The sequence below is a fragment of the Silurus meridionalis genome, chromosome 4, assembly GCF_014805685.1.
Source record: "Silurus meridionalis isolate SWU-2019-XX chromosome 4, ASM1480568v1, whole genome shotgun sequence".
NCBI lineage: Eukaryota > Metazoa > Chordata > Actinopteri > Siluriformes > Siluridae > Silurus > Silurus meridionalis.
The window spans coordinates 13,184,035-13,198,703 of record NC_060887.1 but is presented as its reverse complement, the minus strand read 5'-3'; the positions used below and the strand labels follow the sequence as shown (position 1 = coordinate 13,198,703).

The 14,669-nt window shown below is 37.2% G+C and overlaps 1 protein-coding gene across 1 annotated transcript; it reads left to right on the top strand.

Annotated features, from left to right (window-relative positions):
• Window positions 1-3,880: 3,880 nt before the first annotated feature.
• On the top strand, window positions 3,881-12,981 carry LOC124384415 (cytochrome c oxidase subunit 6B1). Its single transcript, XM_046847223.1, has 4 exons — window positions 3,881-4,006; window positions 4,697-4,833; window positions 6,390-6,490; window positions 12,732-12,981. Exons 2-4 carry the CDS (start codon window positions 4,728-4,730, stop codon window positions 12,783-12,785), a joined length of 261 nt encoding a protein of 86 aa, XP_046703179.1. The 5' UTR covers window positions 3,881-4,006; window positions 4,697-4,727; the 3' UTR covers window positions 12,786-12,981.
• The last annotated feature ends 1,688 nt before the right edge of the window (window positions 12,982-14,669 follow it).

Below are 14,669 nucleotides of genomic sequence, written 5' to 3'. Positions count from 1 at the left end.
CAGCTAGAATTCTGACCCTCAAAGACCTGTTAGTCTGCCTTTAAAATGTCCACCTCCACTACATTTATTATCCTAAATTAGATGCACCTGTTTAAGGTTGTTAGCTGCATAAAGACACCTGTCCACCCCATACAATCAGTAAGAATCCAACTACTAACATGGCCAAGACCAAAGAGCTGTCCAAAGACACTAGATACAAAATTGTACACCTCCACAAGGCTGGAAAAGGCTATGGGGAAATTGCCAAGCAGCTTGGTGAAAAAGGTCCACTGTTGGAGCAATCATTAGAAAATGGAAGAAGCTAAACATGACTGTCAATCTCCCTCGGAATGGCGCTCCATGCAAGATCTCAACTCGTGGGGTCTCAATGATCCTAAGGAAGGTAAGAAATCAGCCCAGAACTACACAGGAGGAGCTGGTCAATGACCTGAAAAGAGCTGGGACCACCGTTTCCAAGGTTACTGTTGGTAATACACTAAGACGTCATGGTTTGAAATCATGCATGGCACGGAAAGTTCCCCTGCTTAAACCAGCACATGTCCAGGCACGTCTTAAGTTTAGAGCATTGAAGATGGGTCAAGGCTAGGTCTTCCAACATGACAATGACCCAAAGCACACAGCCAGGATAACCAAGGAGTGGCTCTGTAAGAAGCATATCAAGGTTCTGGCATGGCCTAGCCAGTCTCCAGACCTAAACCCAATAGAGAATCTTTGGAGGGAGCTCAAACTCTGTGTTTCTCAGCGACAGGCCAGAAACCTGACTGATCTAGAGAAGATCTGTGTGGAGGAGTGGGCCAAAATCCCTCCTGCAGTGTGTGCAAACCTGGTAAAAAACTACAGGAAACATTTGACCTCTGTAATTGCAAACAAAGGCTACTGTACCAAATATTAACATTGACTTTCTCAGGTGTTCAAATACTTATTTGCAGCTGTATCATACAAATAAATAGTTAAAAAATCATACATTGTGATTTCTGGATTTTTTTTTTAGATTATGTCTCTCACAGTGGACATGCACCTACGATGACAATTTCAGACCCCTCAATGATTTCTAAGTGGGAGAACTTGCAAAATAGCAGGGTGTTCAAATACTTATTTTCCTCACTGTAAGTGGATAAGACTGGACATGCCAACTTTTTTGAGTTCTACTGGATCCTGCATGGTTTTGAAATGACCTGCCTGTCATTTATGGGTTCACGTATTTGCTATATACCTGCAGCATATAGCAATACGTGAACCCATAAATGACAGGCAGGTTTATGAGCCCTCAGGGAGACACTATTCTACTATATGAGTGTGATGACATGCTGCAGTGGTCACCACATACAATACATGTTTATTGTAGACAAGGAACTGTAAACAGTTTCCACCCAAAATAATTTTTCTGTCAATAAAGTGACAATAGTTCTGAAAATGTCTTCTTTTCACTAGTGAGTGCAGCAGTGAGTAACAAGGATTTGCAGACCAGTTCCAGACCAATTTCAGAGCTCTGATTGAAGATTTCAGTATCAGAGGGTGAGATAGAAAGTTAATTAAGTAAGCAGTGAGGCAAGTTATGGGACAGTGTGTCCTGACTGTGTTGTTAGCTCAGTCAAAGAGAAAGATAGTTGACATTGAGATCTGTTGTTGGTAAAGAGGTCTGCCCTCCTGTCAATTTTTTTATTTCTGGATACAGACATTCCCAGGAGTGTACCATGATATCCTCCATTATACAGTCTTAGCAATTAAGTTGCTTTTAGTTAGGATAACTATGGCCGGGCTATCTGCAATCATTTTATGTAAGACAGAGTGTGCCATCCCACTAATAAACCCAATAAAGTGTATGCCCATCACAAAGTTGTCCAGAGCGAGCAGAATATACATATTGGTGCCTCTAGTTTAATGAACTTGAGGTTAACATACAGTAGACCCACCAGTTATTGCTATGATCATGTTCACTGTTGCAGTGGAGCTCCAAACTCCTCCATACTAACCCATGGCAATGACAGAGTTATTTGTGTCTCCTTCTGATTAGGCACAGCTCCCTTTCAGACCCATTTCTTAAGAAAAGCCCCGTGTCTCCTGCCAGTTATTGGCTCAACTCGAGTTCTGACATTATCCAAAAAGCATGGAATAAACGCAGCTGTGAAGACATGATAGGTGTTCTGTTGCCAGCTATGGAAGACAGGCAGCACTGATCAGTAGTTATAGAAGCTTCAAGTTGCACATAATGTCTAATACATCTCCAACATACAACAATATTCATATTAAATATTTTCAAGATCTCAACATGCATTGACATGTCCACAATAAGCTATTTAGATGCCTTCCTTAACAATACTGGTTGTGAAAGTACTTGGTATCATATTGAAATGGGACTAAGTGGTTTTGCACGTCATGCGTCAATTTACAAAAGATTTCAGACATAACTGGACATACTACTCTACTAAATAGTATATCAACACAACAGTTCTACTGCTTCCAGCATCACGTTTCAGCAGTGGTGGGCCGTCAGCACCAGCAAGGCCTTTTCTGCTGGCTAAACACCATAACAATCATTAACTTACATTTTAATATATTTTTATTAAGTACATATTAATATATTTTTAATCTCATTGCATTGGTATGCTGCTTGCAATATTATATGTTTATGTTAGAGTTTCTTTCAATCATATTAACACATGTTGAATTGTGTTAATTGGGTTTCTTCCTTGGGCTTGGGTTTAGTAATGCCGTTTACTCTCGCTGCATAAAATACCTGTCTGTGATGCAGTGCTCAGTTATTTTGTGTTTCTCTATAACACTGATGCTTTCTATAGCGGTGGCTTCATCCTGACTAGATTAAAAGGTGGACTGTTTTAGGTAGGACACCACTGAAGGCCTAGGTGTGAAATACATGGTAGTCATGAGCCGTTAATGAACAATCTGTTCATTTTGAACGAGTCTTTAATGTGACTAAAAAAATGAGTAGTCTCAAAGAGTGATGTGTTTATCTTCTACTGCATGAGCAAAATCACTGCAAGATCTCTGTAGGTTATGAACAGTAAACAAAATTGAGTAGTTCATCTCATGAGCATGAGTGCTCTGGATCGAGTCGTTCGTTCTTTTATCACGGTAATCACATAGATGCTATGCAGTGCATTACACAGGAAACAGAATTGAGTAGTTCAGATCATGAATCTACTGGTCCGAGTTGTTTTTTTGTCACCTGACTCCCGTATACACCATGCAGTTATATATAAATATTAGGGCTGCCAATCAATTTAAATATTTTATCGCAATTAATCGCAACTAATCACAGATTTTTACCTGATCTAAATGTATACCTTAAATTAATACTTTTCAAGTTTTTAATACACTAATCAACATGGACATGGACAGATATAAATGCTTTATGCAAATGTATGTATTATTATTAATGAAACAATACTCAACATGTCTTTTAAATTATGGAAATCATCAGGACACTGATTAATCAGCTGAACTTTTGCTGTTTCCACACAGACGGTTTTAATGGCTGGATGTGTTCACCATGGCGGTCTTTGGTGCTTGATCTGGACTTGGCGCATCAGTAAAAAAACGTTTACTGATTAAAAATACTTTTTTGGTGGATTTTTTAAATATCTGAGTAAAGAAAGGATGTCGTGAATAAATGTGTGTTACACCGGCAGTTTTAATTTCGCCTATTTTATGTTTATTTATAATTTATATTTGTAATAAAAATTGTTAAACGTGTTGGGGGATCTTGTAGAAACATTTTGTTTTATTTCTGATTAAAGAAACGAAATAAACTAAATGACTCAAAAAAGATCCGTTTATTTTGATAAACAAGATTCAAAGAACCGAGTCATTAAAATGATCCGATCTTCCCATCACTACTGCACAGTCTGCTATTGTTATTCAGACATGCGCGTTCATGCAGCCGCGGTCAGAATTGAAGCCCCGCCCCTACTTCCTCTCAGCGATCCCATAATGCAATTCGTTCTCTCAGTCTTTCAAGGGGAATCTTTGCTAAGGACGCGTTTAGGTAGGCCCGAAAATCCTGTCTAATATTAATTCATTCGCTAATTTTTATATTTTTATTCCGATATTCGTCGATATTACGATATTTGAAAGTTATCTGAGTCAGGTTGTTATATACTGCACCATTCTTTTTTGAGCTATATTATATTAGGAATTGTTTATAGCCGCTAGCTAGGAACTAGCCAGTTAACTCAGGGAGGACGTTTATAAGAATTGTACAAATAGACGCAAATATTAACAGTTCTAATCACACAATATGTGGCATATTTATGTTTTAAAGTGTGTTTTTAATACAAAATACCGTTTCCTTGGTTGTCAGTGGAGGTAGGCGACCTCTAGTCATGACCTGGTATTGCTAAAGTCAAACTGCTTCATGTAGCAGCAATTCAAATATATAACACCAGTCACCTGTTTACATGTTTGTTTGTCTGTTTTATTTACAGCTTTCTGAGAAACAGTGCTGTTGGATATTCCTAGGAAAATATATAATTTAAGCGTAATCAATGTACTTTTATACAACACAAATAAGTCCTGAGGAAATTAAACCTGTTAAAAAGCATAATCTGTGGTAATTATATAAATATATAGATAGATAGGTAGGTAGATAAGTAGATAGATAGAGAGAGAGAGAGAGAGAGAGAGAGAGATGTGTGTATGTATGTGTGCATGGACTTGACTGTCATGTTGTTTACAGCTGTAGACTTGCCACCGAGTTTTGGTGAAAGATGGCTGAGCTAATTGAGGGGAAGATTAAGAGTTACAGAACGGCGCCTTTCGACGCTCGCTTTCCCAACACCAATCAGACAAGAAACTGCTTCCAGAACTACCTTGGTATGTTTGGGATGTGTTCAAATAACTCTGTAACACCACCATTAACATTTCACACTTTTGTCTTCCCCAGACATGAAGGTTTGCATTACATTGTGATGTTCAGACCGATTTGTTTTAATGTCTGAACAAACTTAGACCACTGTTCCAATGTAAAACTTGTTTCATGTGTTTTAGATTTGTGTTGTCTATGAAGTGTGTTGTCCATCAACATTGTTGTTCAAAGTGTCATCCTGTAGAGCAGTGGTCCCGACCACCAGGCAATTGGTACTTGGCCGCACAGAAAGAATACATAACTTACATTATTTCCGTTTTATTTATTATCTGATTCTCTCTGCCACATCTGTCTATGACTCACTCTTGATGCATGTGAAGATGCCTCGGTCACATGTCTTACCTCCATCCGCTACCTTCTTAAAGGGGCTGCTCCAACCGGTAACATATAATACATTACCGCTAAATTCAGACCCCCAAGCTAGCAAAATGAACAAAACACAACAAAGTAGATTCACGTTTATTATTATATTTATAAAATACCAGTTTTTATGCCGGTCGTATCATTTTATTTTGTTGTATTTATCCACCACTCCTTAAAGGCCGGTCCGTGAAAATATTGTCTGACATTAAACCGTTCCATGGCGCAAAAAAAGTTTAAGACCACTGATATAGAATACAGTTGGGGTACGGCTGAATACACTTTCTTATTGTTTTTGAGACGACTGCATTTTATTTTTTATATGCATCAAACTGGGTATAAGACAAAAACATACAAGAATTAAACAGTAAATGACTGCCTCACACCCACAGCCAAACATTGAGGTGGAAGCCTAATGGTTTGGGGTTGTTTTGGACCATTGAATGTTGGAGACTAATTCTGGGTGAAAGGAATACTAAACCAACATGGCTACCATTCCATACTTTAACACTGTGCAGTTCCTTTTGAACTGCGGTTAATTGGAACTAACCTCACCAAACTCTGTAAGCATTGTTTAGAGAGCAAACACTTGGCGTGTCTGGCGTGTTCTTTATCATGGAATAGCCTGCCCAGTCGCCACACCTAAATCCTATTGAACTGCTCTGGGATGAACTGGATTAAAAGGTGGAAAGAAATCAACTAGCGAAGAACCCCTTTGGCACGTATTATATGAGGCTTGGCAAAGTATTTCCGCTAATAGTACAGCGTATTAATCTGTTATTTATGTTAATTAAGAATTGTTGGTGGCCAATATTGTATCAGTGTGTCCCTAATACTAAAGACAATTAATTCTATACTCTCACTTGCATCTGATCATTGAGTTGGTTCATAAATTATTTTTGTGATTGAATCATGTTTTCTGCTCACCCATACAAGATCGACTTTGTCTACCTTCATTTTTAAGATTTGAAATGACCATCAGATTGAGTCTTCCTCTTTGGGATGTTACACATCAGTGTTTGAGATGATCTTTGAAGAGTTTAGAGCAATCATATTTGCTCTAATAGCTTATGAACGCATTGTAAGAAATGATATGGGCTGCCTTCTTTTAAAATTTTGGTGCCTTTTATTTCTTTATTCACAGACTTTCACAGGTGTAATAAGGCACTGACAGCAAAAGGACAGGACGTCACTCCCTGTGATTGGTACCAGAGAGTCTTCAAGAGCCTGTGCCCTATCAGCTGGGTAAGAGTCTGTTATCTGGCCTAGCACAAAATATTAGTCAGCAGTGGGGAAATTCAGTTGACATTTTCCCATTGGGAAATAAGTAACTTTTTTTCTTCTATTTTTCTGATCATTGACCAGTTTTGTCATTGTTTTTGTTTTTTTGTATCAGTTTGGAGCAATACAGATTTTTAATGCTTCTCAACTGAAGTCAGGACATATTGCCCCTGCAGCATTGCTAATAATAGTTGGTGGTGGCATGAAGAATAAAAATAAATGACCCATGTACGCTATAGGCATATCAGACCTAATTATACAGTACAATATCATATCCACCCACTGAGCACTTCAGCCTTCTGTTCTTCACTGACAGAAGAGCAACCTGATGTGGTCTTCTGCTGTTGAAGCCGAACCGCCCCAAGATTTAACATGTTGAGCATTCTGAGATTTACAAGTTTGGTGATCAAAAAAAGCAGCATGGTTGAATTACTGTAGCGTTTCTGTGGCTTCTCTTCTCGCTTTCTCACTAGCAAGATGTTTCCTTTTTCAGGACTGCTGCTCATAGGATGTTTTTTCTTTATTACACAATTGTGTAAATTCTAGTAGGTTTGTAAGGAAAAAAGATGGATATTTTCTTACACCCCTACTAGAGTTTACAAAATTGTATATATGTATATATAATGTGTTAAAATGGTTTTAATAAATAAATGCAAAGCTCAGGAACATTTGCTGTTCAACTCTTCGCTCGTGCTTAACGCAAACACTGGCATAAAGACCAGTTCTATATACACACACCTAAAGTTAGCATGGGCTGCAAGAAGGCATGGCATGCCTGTCATTCTTGGCCAGACTGCATTCTTTACCTCGATATAAGAAATGTTTATCCTTTATTTTCTTGTCCTTTTTAGAATTGTAGCTTTTAGATGTAAAACACTAGTTAGCATTCAGACCATGCCATTACTAATAGCCTAATGCTAGTACTAATATCATTCTTTAATTATCGTCAGTCCCACTTTATATTCGGTGTCCTTATTGGCTGTGCATATGGTTAAAAAAAAGATATATAAATAAGAACACGTTTGGTACAGTGGTACTAATTATGTTCATGTATTGCAATGCACTTTACAGTACCACAGTATCCACTGAGGTGTGATAGTGCTGGCACAGGTGTCATGGTGTTAAGTGTCATTTTAAATGTAAATAATGCAAATGCAGATCATCCCACTGTGTTCCAGTTAAAACATTTATTTTGTGTAAGGTCTGCATATTGTGGTGTGTTTTTAAGGACAGATATTTAAAATTCTATCTTATTCCTAAATAAGAAAAATCCCAATATATCACCTTGCTTACGCTTGCAGAAATATTATATTGCAACCCCTGTATCGTGATGCTTATCGTATCGGCAGATTCTTGCCGGAAACATAGCCCCACTCTACTCTTCTATTTCTATAGAAATATTTCACCAATCATGCCAAAGAGCAAAATCACACATTTAATTTTTCCCTGTTCTGATTGTTGACATGAACTCCTGTATGCATGATTTTGTAGATCATGTAAGTGTAAAGATGTTTCAATTAAAGTGCTCAGTGGGTGTAAATACATGTTCAAACTGGACCTTCTGCAATAAGTTATGCAGCAGGCAAATGACTGTTATAAAAGCTTTACTCTAGGGCTGCATTTTTGTAAGAATCTGCCGATATGACGCGTATCGCAATACAGCATTTGCAATATGTTTTTTTGCGATACTGTTAGCAAGGTGATCTATCTTTAATTTTAGGAATAGAATATCATTTTAAGAAATCGGTCATTGAAAACATACAACCACATGCAAACCTTAGAAAACTGTTTAACCAGAACACATTAGCATTAATTCTATCTAAAATGACAGTTAACCCTAACCCCATACCATGAAGCCTTACCTGTATCACATCAGTGGCTTAAAGTGTACTGAAATACATGAACAAAATCATCATTGCATCTAAACATATGCAAATAATCGTTAGGCACCTAATATGGTGGAATTGATGATCGTATAATATTGTTAGTATTATGTTAGTTTTAGGGTAGTAGAATGATCTGAGCACTGACTAGTGTTGTTCATCTAAAAGCTACAATCCTAGGGAGGCAAGAAATATAAAGGTAGAGAATGCAGTGAAGCAGGGCAAGATGCGGCATGATGTGCACTCTCGGGCGCATACAGCTCTTTCCTTTAAGTCGCAAATTAAGCTTCGTCTGGTTACGAGTGCGGCAAAGTGCAACCACGTACAGCACATGTTTTTACTAAGCTTTTTTTTTAATGCCATTTTAACAAACCGCACGTAAACAAATCATTGAGGTCGGCACAAGTCAGTCAACGCTGCTATTACTTTATGCAGGAGTTCTACCCCTAATCGTTTTTGCAGCAGCGCACCCAGGAAGAAGGTGGCGGTTAACACTGATGTTAGTGGCGAGCCTTTACTTCCTGTCACTGGTTGTTTAGAGATGAGAAGACCTCTATGGGATGTACTCTCATAACGAAACCACTGCAGTGAATCTTGTATGAATTTTTATATATATATATATATATACAGGGAGTGCAGAATTATTAGGCAAGTTGTATTTTTGAGGATTAATTTTATTTGAGGATTTAATTTGAACAACAACCATGTTCTCAATGAACACAAAAAACTCATTAATATCAAAGCTGAATATTTTTGGAAGTAGTTTTTAGTTTTAGCTATTTTAGGGGGATATCTGTGTGTGCAGGTGACTATTACTGTGCATAATTATTAGGCAACAACAAAAACAAATTCATACCCATTTCAATTATTTATTTTTACCAGTGAAACCAATATAACATCTCAACATTCACAAATATACATGTCTGACATTCAAAACCAAACAAAAACAAATCAGTGACCAATATAGCCACCTTTCTTTGCAAGGACACTCAAAAGCCTGCCATCCATGGATTCTGTCAGTGTTTTGATCTGTTCACCATCAACATTGCGTGCAGCAGCAACCACAGCCTCCCAGACACTGTTCAGAGAGGTGTACTGTTTTCCTCCTTGTAAATCGCACATTTGATGATGGACCACAGGTTCTCAATGGGGTTCAGATCAGGTGAACAAGGAGGCCATATCATTAGATTTTCTTCTTTTATACCCTTTCTTGCCAGCCACGCTGTGGAGTACTTGGACGTGTGTGATGGAGCATTGTCCTGCATGAAAATCATGTTTTTCTTGAAGGATGCAGACTTCTTCCTGTACCACTGCTTGAAGAAGGTGTCTTCCAGAAACTGGCAGTAGGACTGGGAGTTCAGCTTGACTCCATCCTCAACCCGAAAAGGCCCCACAAGCTCATCTTTGATGATACCAGCCCAAACCAGTACTCCACCTCCACCTTGCTGGCGTCTGAGTCGGACTGGAGCTCTCTGCCCTTTACCAATCCAGCCACGGGCCCATCCATCTGGCCCATCAAGACTCACTCTCATTTCATCAGTCCATAAAACCTTAGAAAAATCAGTCTTGAGATATTTCTTGGCCCAGTCTTGACGTTTCAGCTTGTGTGTCTTGTTCAGTGGTGGTCGACTTTCTGCCTTTCTTACCTTGGCCATGTCTCTGAGTATTGCACACCTTGTGCTTTTGGGCACTCAGTGATGTTGCAGCTCTGAAATATGGCCAAACTGGTGGCAAGTGGCATCTTGGCAGCTGCACGCTTGACTTTTCTCAGTTCACGGGCAGTTATTTTGCGCCTTGGTTTTTCCACACGCTTCTTGCGACCCTGTCGACTATTTTGAATGAAACGCTTGATTGTTCGATGATCACGCTTCAGAAGCTTGGCTATTTTAAGACTGCTGCATCCCTCTGCAATATATCTCACTATTTTTGACTTTTCTGAGCCTGTCAAGTCCTTCTTTTGACCCATTTTGCCAAAGGAAAGGAAGTTGCCTAATAATTATGCACACCTGATATAGGGTGTTGATGTCATTAGACCACACCCCTTCTCATTACAGAGATGCACATCACCTAATATGCTTAATTGGTAGTAGGCTTTCCAGCCTATACAGCTTGGAGTAAGACAACATGCATAACGAGGATGATGTGGTCAAAATACTCATTTGCCTAATAATTCTGCACTCCCTGTATATATATATATATATATATATATATATATATATATATATATATATATATATATATATATATATATATATATATATATACACACACACACACACACACATATACACATATACACAGTACAGACCAAAAGTTTGGACACACCTTCTCATTCAAAGAGTTTTCTTTATTTTCATGACTATGAAAATTGTAGATTCACACTGAAGGCATCAAAACTATGAATTAACACATGTGGAATTATATATGGAATTATATACATAACAAAAAAGTGTGAAACAACTGAAAAATGTCATATTGTAGGTTCTTCAAAGTAGCCACCTTTTGCTTTGATTACTGCTTTGCACACTCTTGGCATTCTCTTGATGAGCTTCAAGAGGTAGTCACCTGAAATGGTCTTCCAACAGTCTTGAAGGAGTTCCCCGAGAGATGCTTGGCACTTGTTGGCCCTTTTGCCTTCACTCTGCGGTCCAGCTCACCCCTAAACCATCTCGATTGGGTTCAGGTCCGGTGACTGTGGAGGCCAGGTCATCTGGCGCAGCACCCCATCACTCTCCTTCTTGGTCAAATAGCCCTTGATGCCTTCAGTGTGAATCTACAATTTTCATAGTCATGAAAATAAAGAAAACTCTTTGAATGAGAAGGTGTGTCCAAACTTTTGGTCTGTACTGTATGTGTGTGTATATATGTATGTATGTATATGTAAATTTAAATATGCCTCTTTGATTGTTGATACAATATTGAGTATTGGTATCATTGTGTGTGTGTGTGTGTGTGTGTGTGTGTGTGTGTGTGTGTGTGTGTGTGTGTGTGTGTGTGTGTATATATATATATATAAAGTATTATTACATGGATTACTGAACTTTGATCAATGAAATACTGTACTTCGTATAATTCTTCCAGAATTTGAAACTTTGTGTTTTAACTGAAAACATAAGTATAACAAGGTCATGCATCAGTGGTTAAGCATTTTCTATTTTATTTATTTATTTTTTTCTTCTTAATATTAAAAAAAATAAATAAATAAAAAATGTTACAAAATGATTGTCCACATGGTGGCATCTAAAGCCAGTGGAGATTTTCAAGCTGAGGGGTCTTCAACATTTTTCAGGTCAAGGACCCTTAATTAAGAGACAAAAAAAGCTTTATGCAAATGTGTGTGTGTATATGTATGTGTGTGTGTGTGTGTGTGTGTGTGTGTGTGTGTGTGTGTGTATGTATGTGTATATATATATATATATATATATATATATATATATATATATATATATATATATATATATATATATATATATATATATATATACACACACACACACACACACACACACACACACACACATTTATAGTGTAAGATAACATTGAATCATGATTATTAGCAGACCACCTGCAGTACTGCCGTGGACCCCTGGTTGCAGACCCATGTTCTGGGTTGTTGTAATACACCACAGCATAACGTGGCTCTTTTGTCCCAAATGTATCACTCGTCATCACCAGATCCATGAGCCATATCTTCAAGTAAAAGTGATGTCAAATCAGAGTTGTATTTGGAGTTGAATTGTGAGCTAAACATTTCTTTGTTTGCCAAATAATTTACTGAATATTGTTCTGTTTACCTACGGCTGATTATCTGTTCATATGCTCCAAATTTCATTTAGTATCTTCTCCATTACATATTCAGCCCATTCGCAAATAGTGAAGTGATAAAGAAATACAGACCTGTTTATTAATAAATTATTTGTTTTAGCAGCTCTGCAAAAAATATTTTACCTAAAAGGAGGGATAAAATGTATTGGTACATTCCTTAAATTAATGCCTTCATCTGTATTGAGAAGCGTATTGCTCGTTTCCATACCGATGCCTATTTGAAAGGTTTAATGTTAATGTTTAGCACTGAATGGTTTAAATTGGTGCATGATAAAAAAAATTGTTTATAAAATTTTAAAAGATGCCCTCTATGGATTGACATCTATACAAGACTGATGGTAATAGGATTTATATAACTCAGATCTGGTAATGTTCCACATTTGTGGAAATAAATACTGTAAAACTTTGAGCTGGAATGGTGAATGTTAGTCCTGTGTGCTGCTAAAATATGTAATTGCAAAATATCCATTTAAATTTATTTTTCCCCGTTTTCACAGGTTGAGAAGTGGGATGGACAGATTGAGGACGGAACCTTCCCTGGAAAGATCTAAACAGCAATAGCCTGCGGTCTCCTTTTCTTGAGATTACCTCAATAATTAAACATGTTAACTTTATTCAGTTCAACTGTATGGGGAGGTGATATCTTGTGACCTTTGACCAACAGCTTTCAATGGTTCACACTGTTTAGTTTAGTCACTCTGTCTTATTCTTACTGGTTGCATAATAAAGATGCACGATGTTAATGAATTTCTTTGGCTGGTTTTTGTTTTCAGTTTTTATTTTTAAATGGCAAGAAATACAATAGGCTTCATTTCTCAAGCTGGATACAAGTGGAAGAACAAAAATCTGATCTTACATAAAATTGAAATGTTGAGGCAGGGTGAAGTGCCACCAATAGAGACAAGTAGCCTCCCTGAAAAACATTCACAAGCTATTTTATTGCTGTTTATTAAGAAACAATTAAAATATTAGTTGATCTCTCCAATTAGGCAAAATACAACCAATATTTATGCTATATTTTGATTAATAGTGTTACAAAATTTAGCATTTATTTTCCTGGCTTCACAATAATCGTTCATTTTAAGTCAAAATAAAGTTATTGTCCTCATAGCTGTTTGTGAACATATATATATATATATATATATATATATATATATATATATATTTTTTTTTTTTTTAATAGAATTTTGTAACTAATAAACAAATGAACACAAAAAAGAAAATCCGCTTTGTTGTGAAACATTTGGAAATCCAGCAGAAATTACAACAGAAATGCAATTGGCAGATTATTAAATAAAAGCCTCTGAGTTCTGTGAATATTAGTCAGTGCTTGTGAAACGCATTCTAACGAAAGTGGAACTTTCTCTGCTGCCAAGCAAATCTATAAAAATTGTATTCTGTTGATTTCACTGTGGTGACTGCCTATTTAAGCACTTTCCAAAAATGTATGTAATTTTAGAAGCTTCTGACTGGCAAACTGTCATAATTAGGAGTTAATTAGGAGTGCACATGCAAGTGTAAAAGAGAACCTTTTAAGCCATTGCTTGAAACAATTTTCCCCCTCGAATCAATAGAATACTCTAACCAGGGGTGTCCAATGTTCTCTACAAAGGGCTGGTGTGAATCCAGGTTTTTGTTTCAGGTCATGCCTGAAAAAAATGCAGATCTAAACGGGTGAAAAACTTGCACCCTTACAGGCACTTTGTGGAAAAGATTGGACCCTTCAAAACCTCTGAATAAAGTGCAGGCATAAACAGTTGAACCCTGAAGGAGGAACCAGGTGCCAAATATGTTCATTCAACTTTTAGGAAATTCTAAATCACCATGGCCTGAATGGCTGCTACACCTACATAATGAAACACTGTCAGCCAACCTCCTTGATTACATGATACAAACACTGAACCTTTTTTTCAAGAATAATCAGTACAGCAAATTGAAGGGGAAACTTTTTTTTTTACTCTGAAAAACACAAGCCCAACTGTGAATCATGGAGGTGGTAGCATCAAGTGGGTATTTTTGCTGGAAAACAAAAACTGGTGCATTGTAAAAGCTGGATGGGTCTATGAGGATGAAAGATTAGCTAGAAATACTATAGCAACAGCTTAAGTAAACACGCTTGCAAATCAGATATAGAAAAGTATTTTAGCTCTGATTTTAAAATCGAAATGTGTAGATATTCTCTATAGCATTAGTAATTGTATGTTAACATGACATGCAGTTTGAATTGCCAAAGTGTATGTAAACTTTTGACTTTTCAAATATGGGAAGGAAGAATGAGGAAGCTGATCTGGTGCTTACTTTGCTTTTCCAAATTCTGGTTAAACAGAAGTTGCATCATCCTTTTGCCAAGAGGCCAGTTATATGGCATACATTTTCTCTGAAAGTGACCGCCAACCAGTTTACTGATTATTCAAGCCTGTTATTTTTCTAGTAAA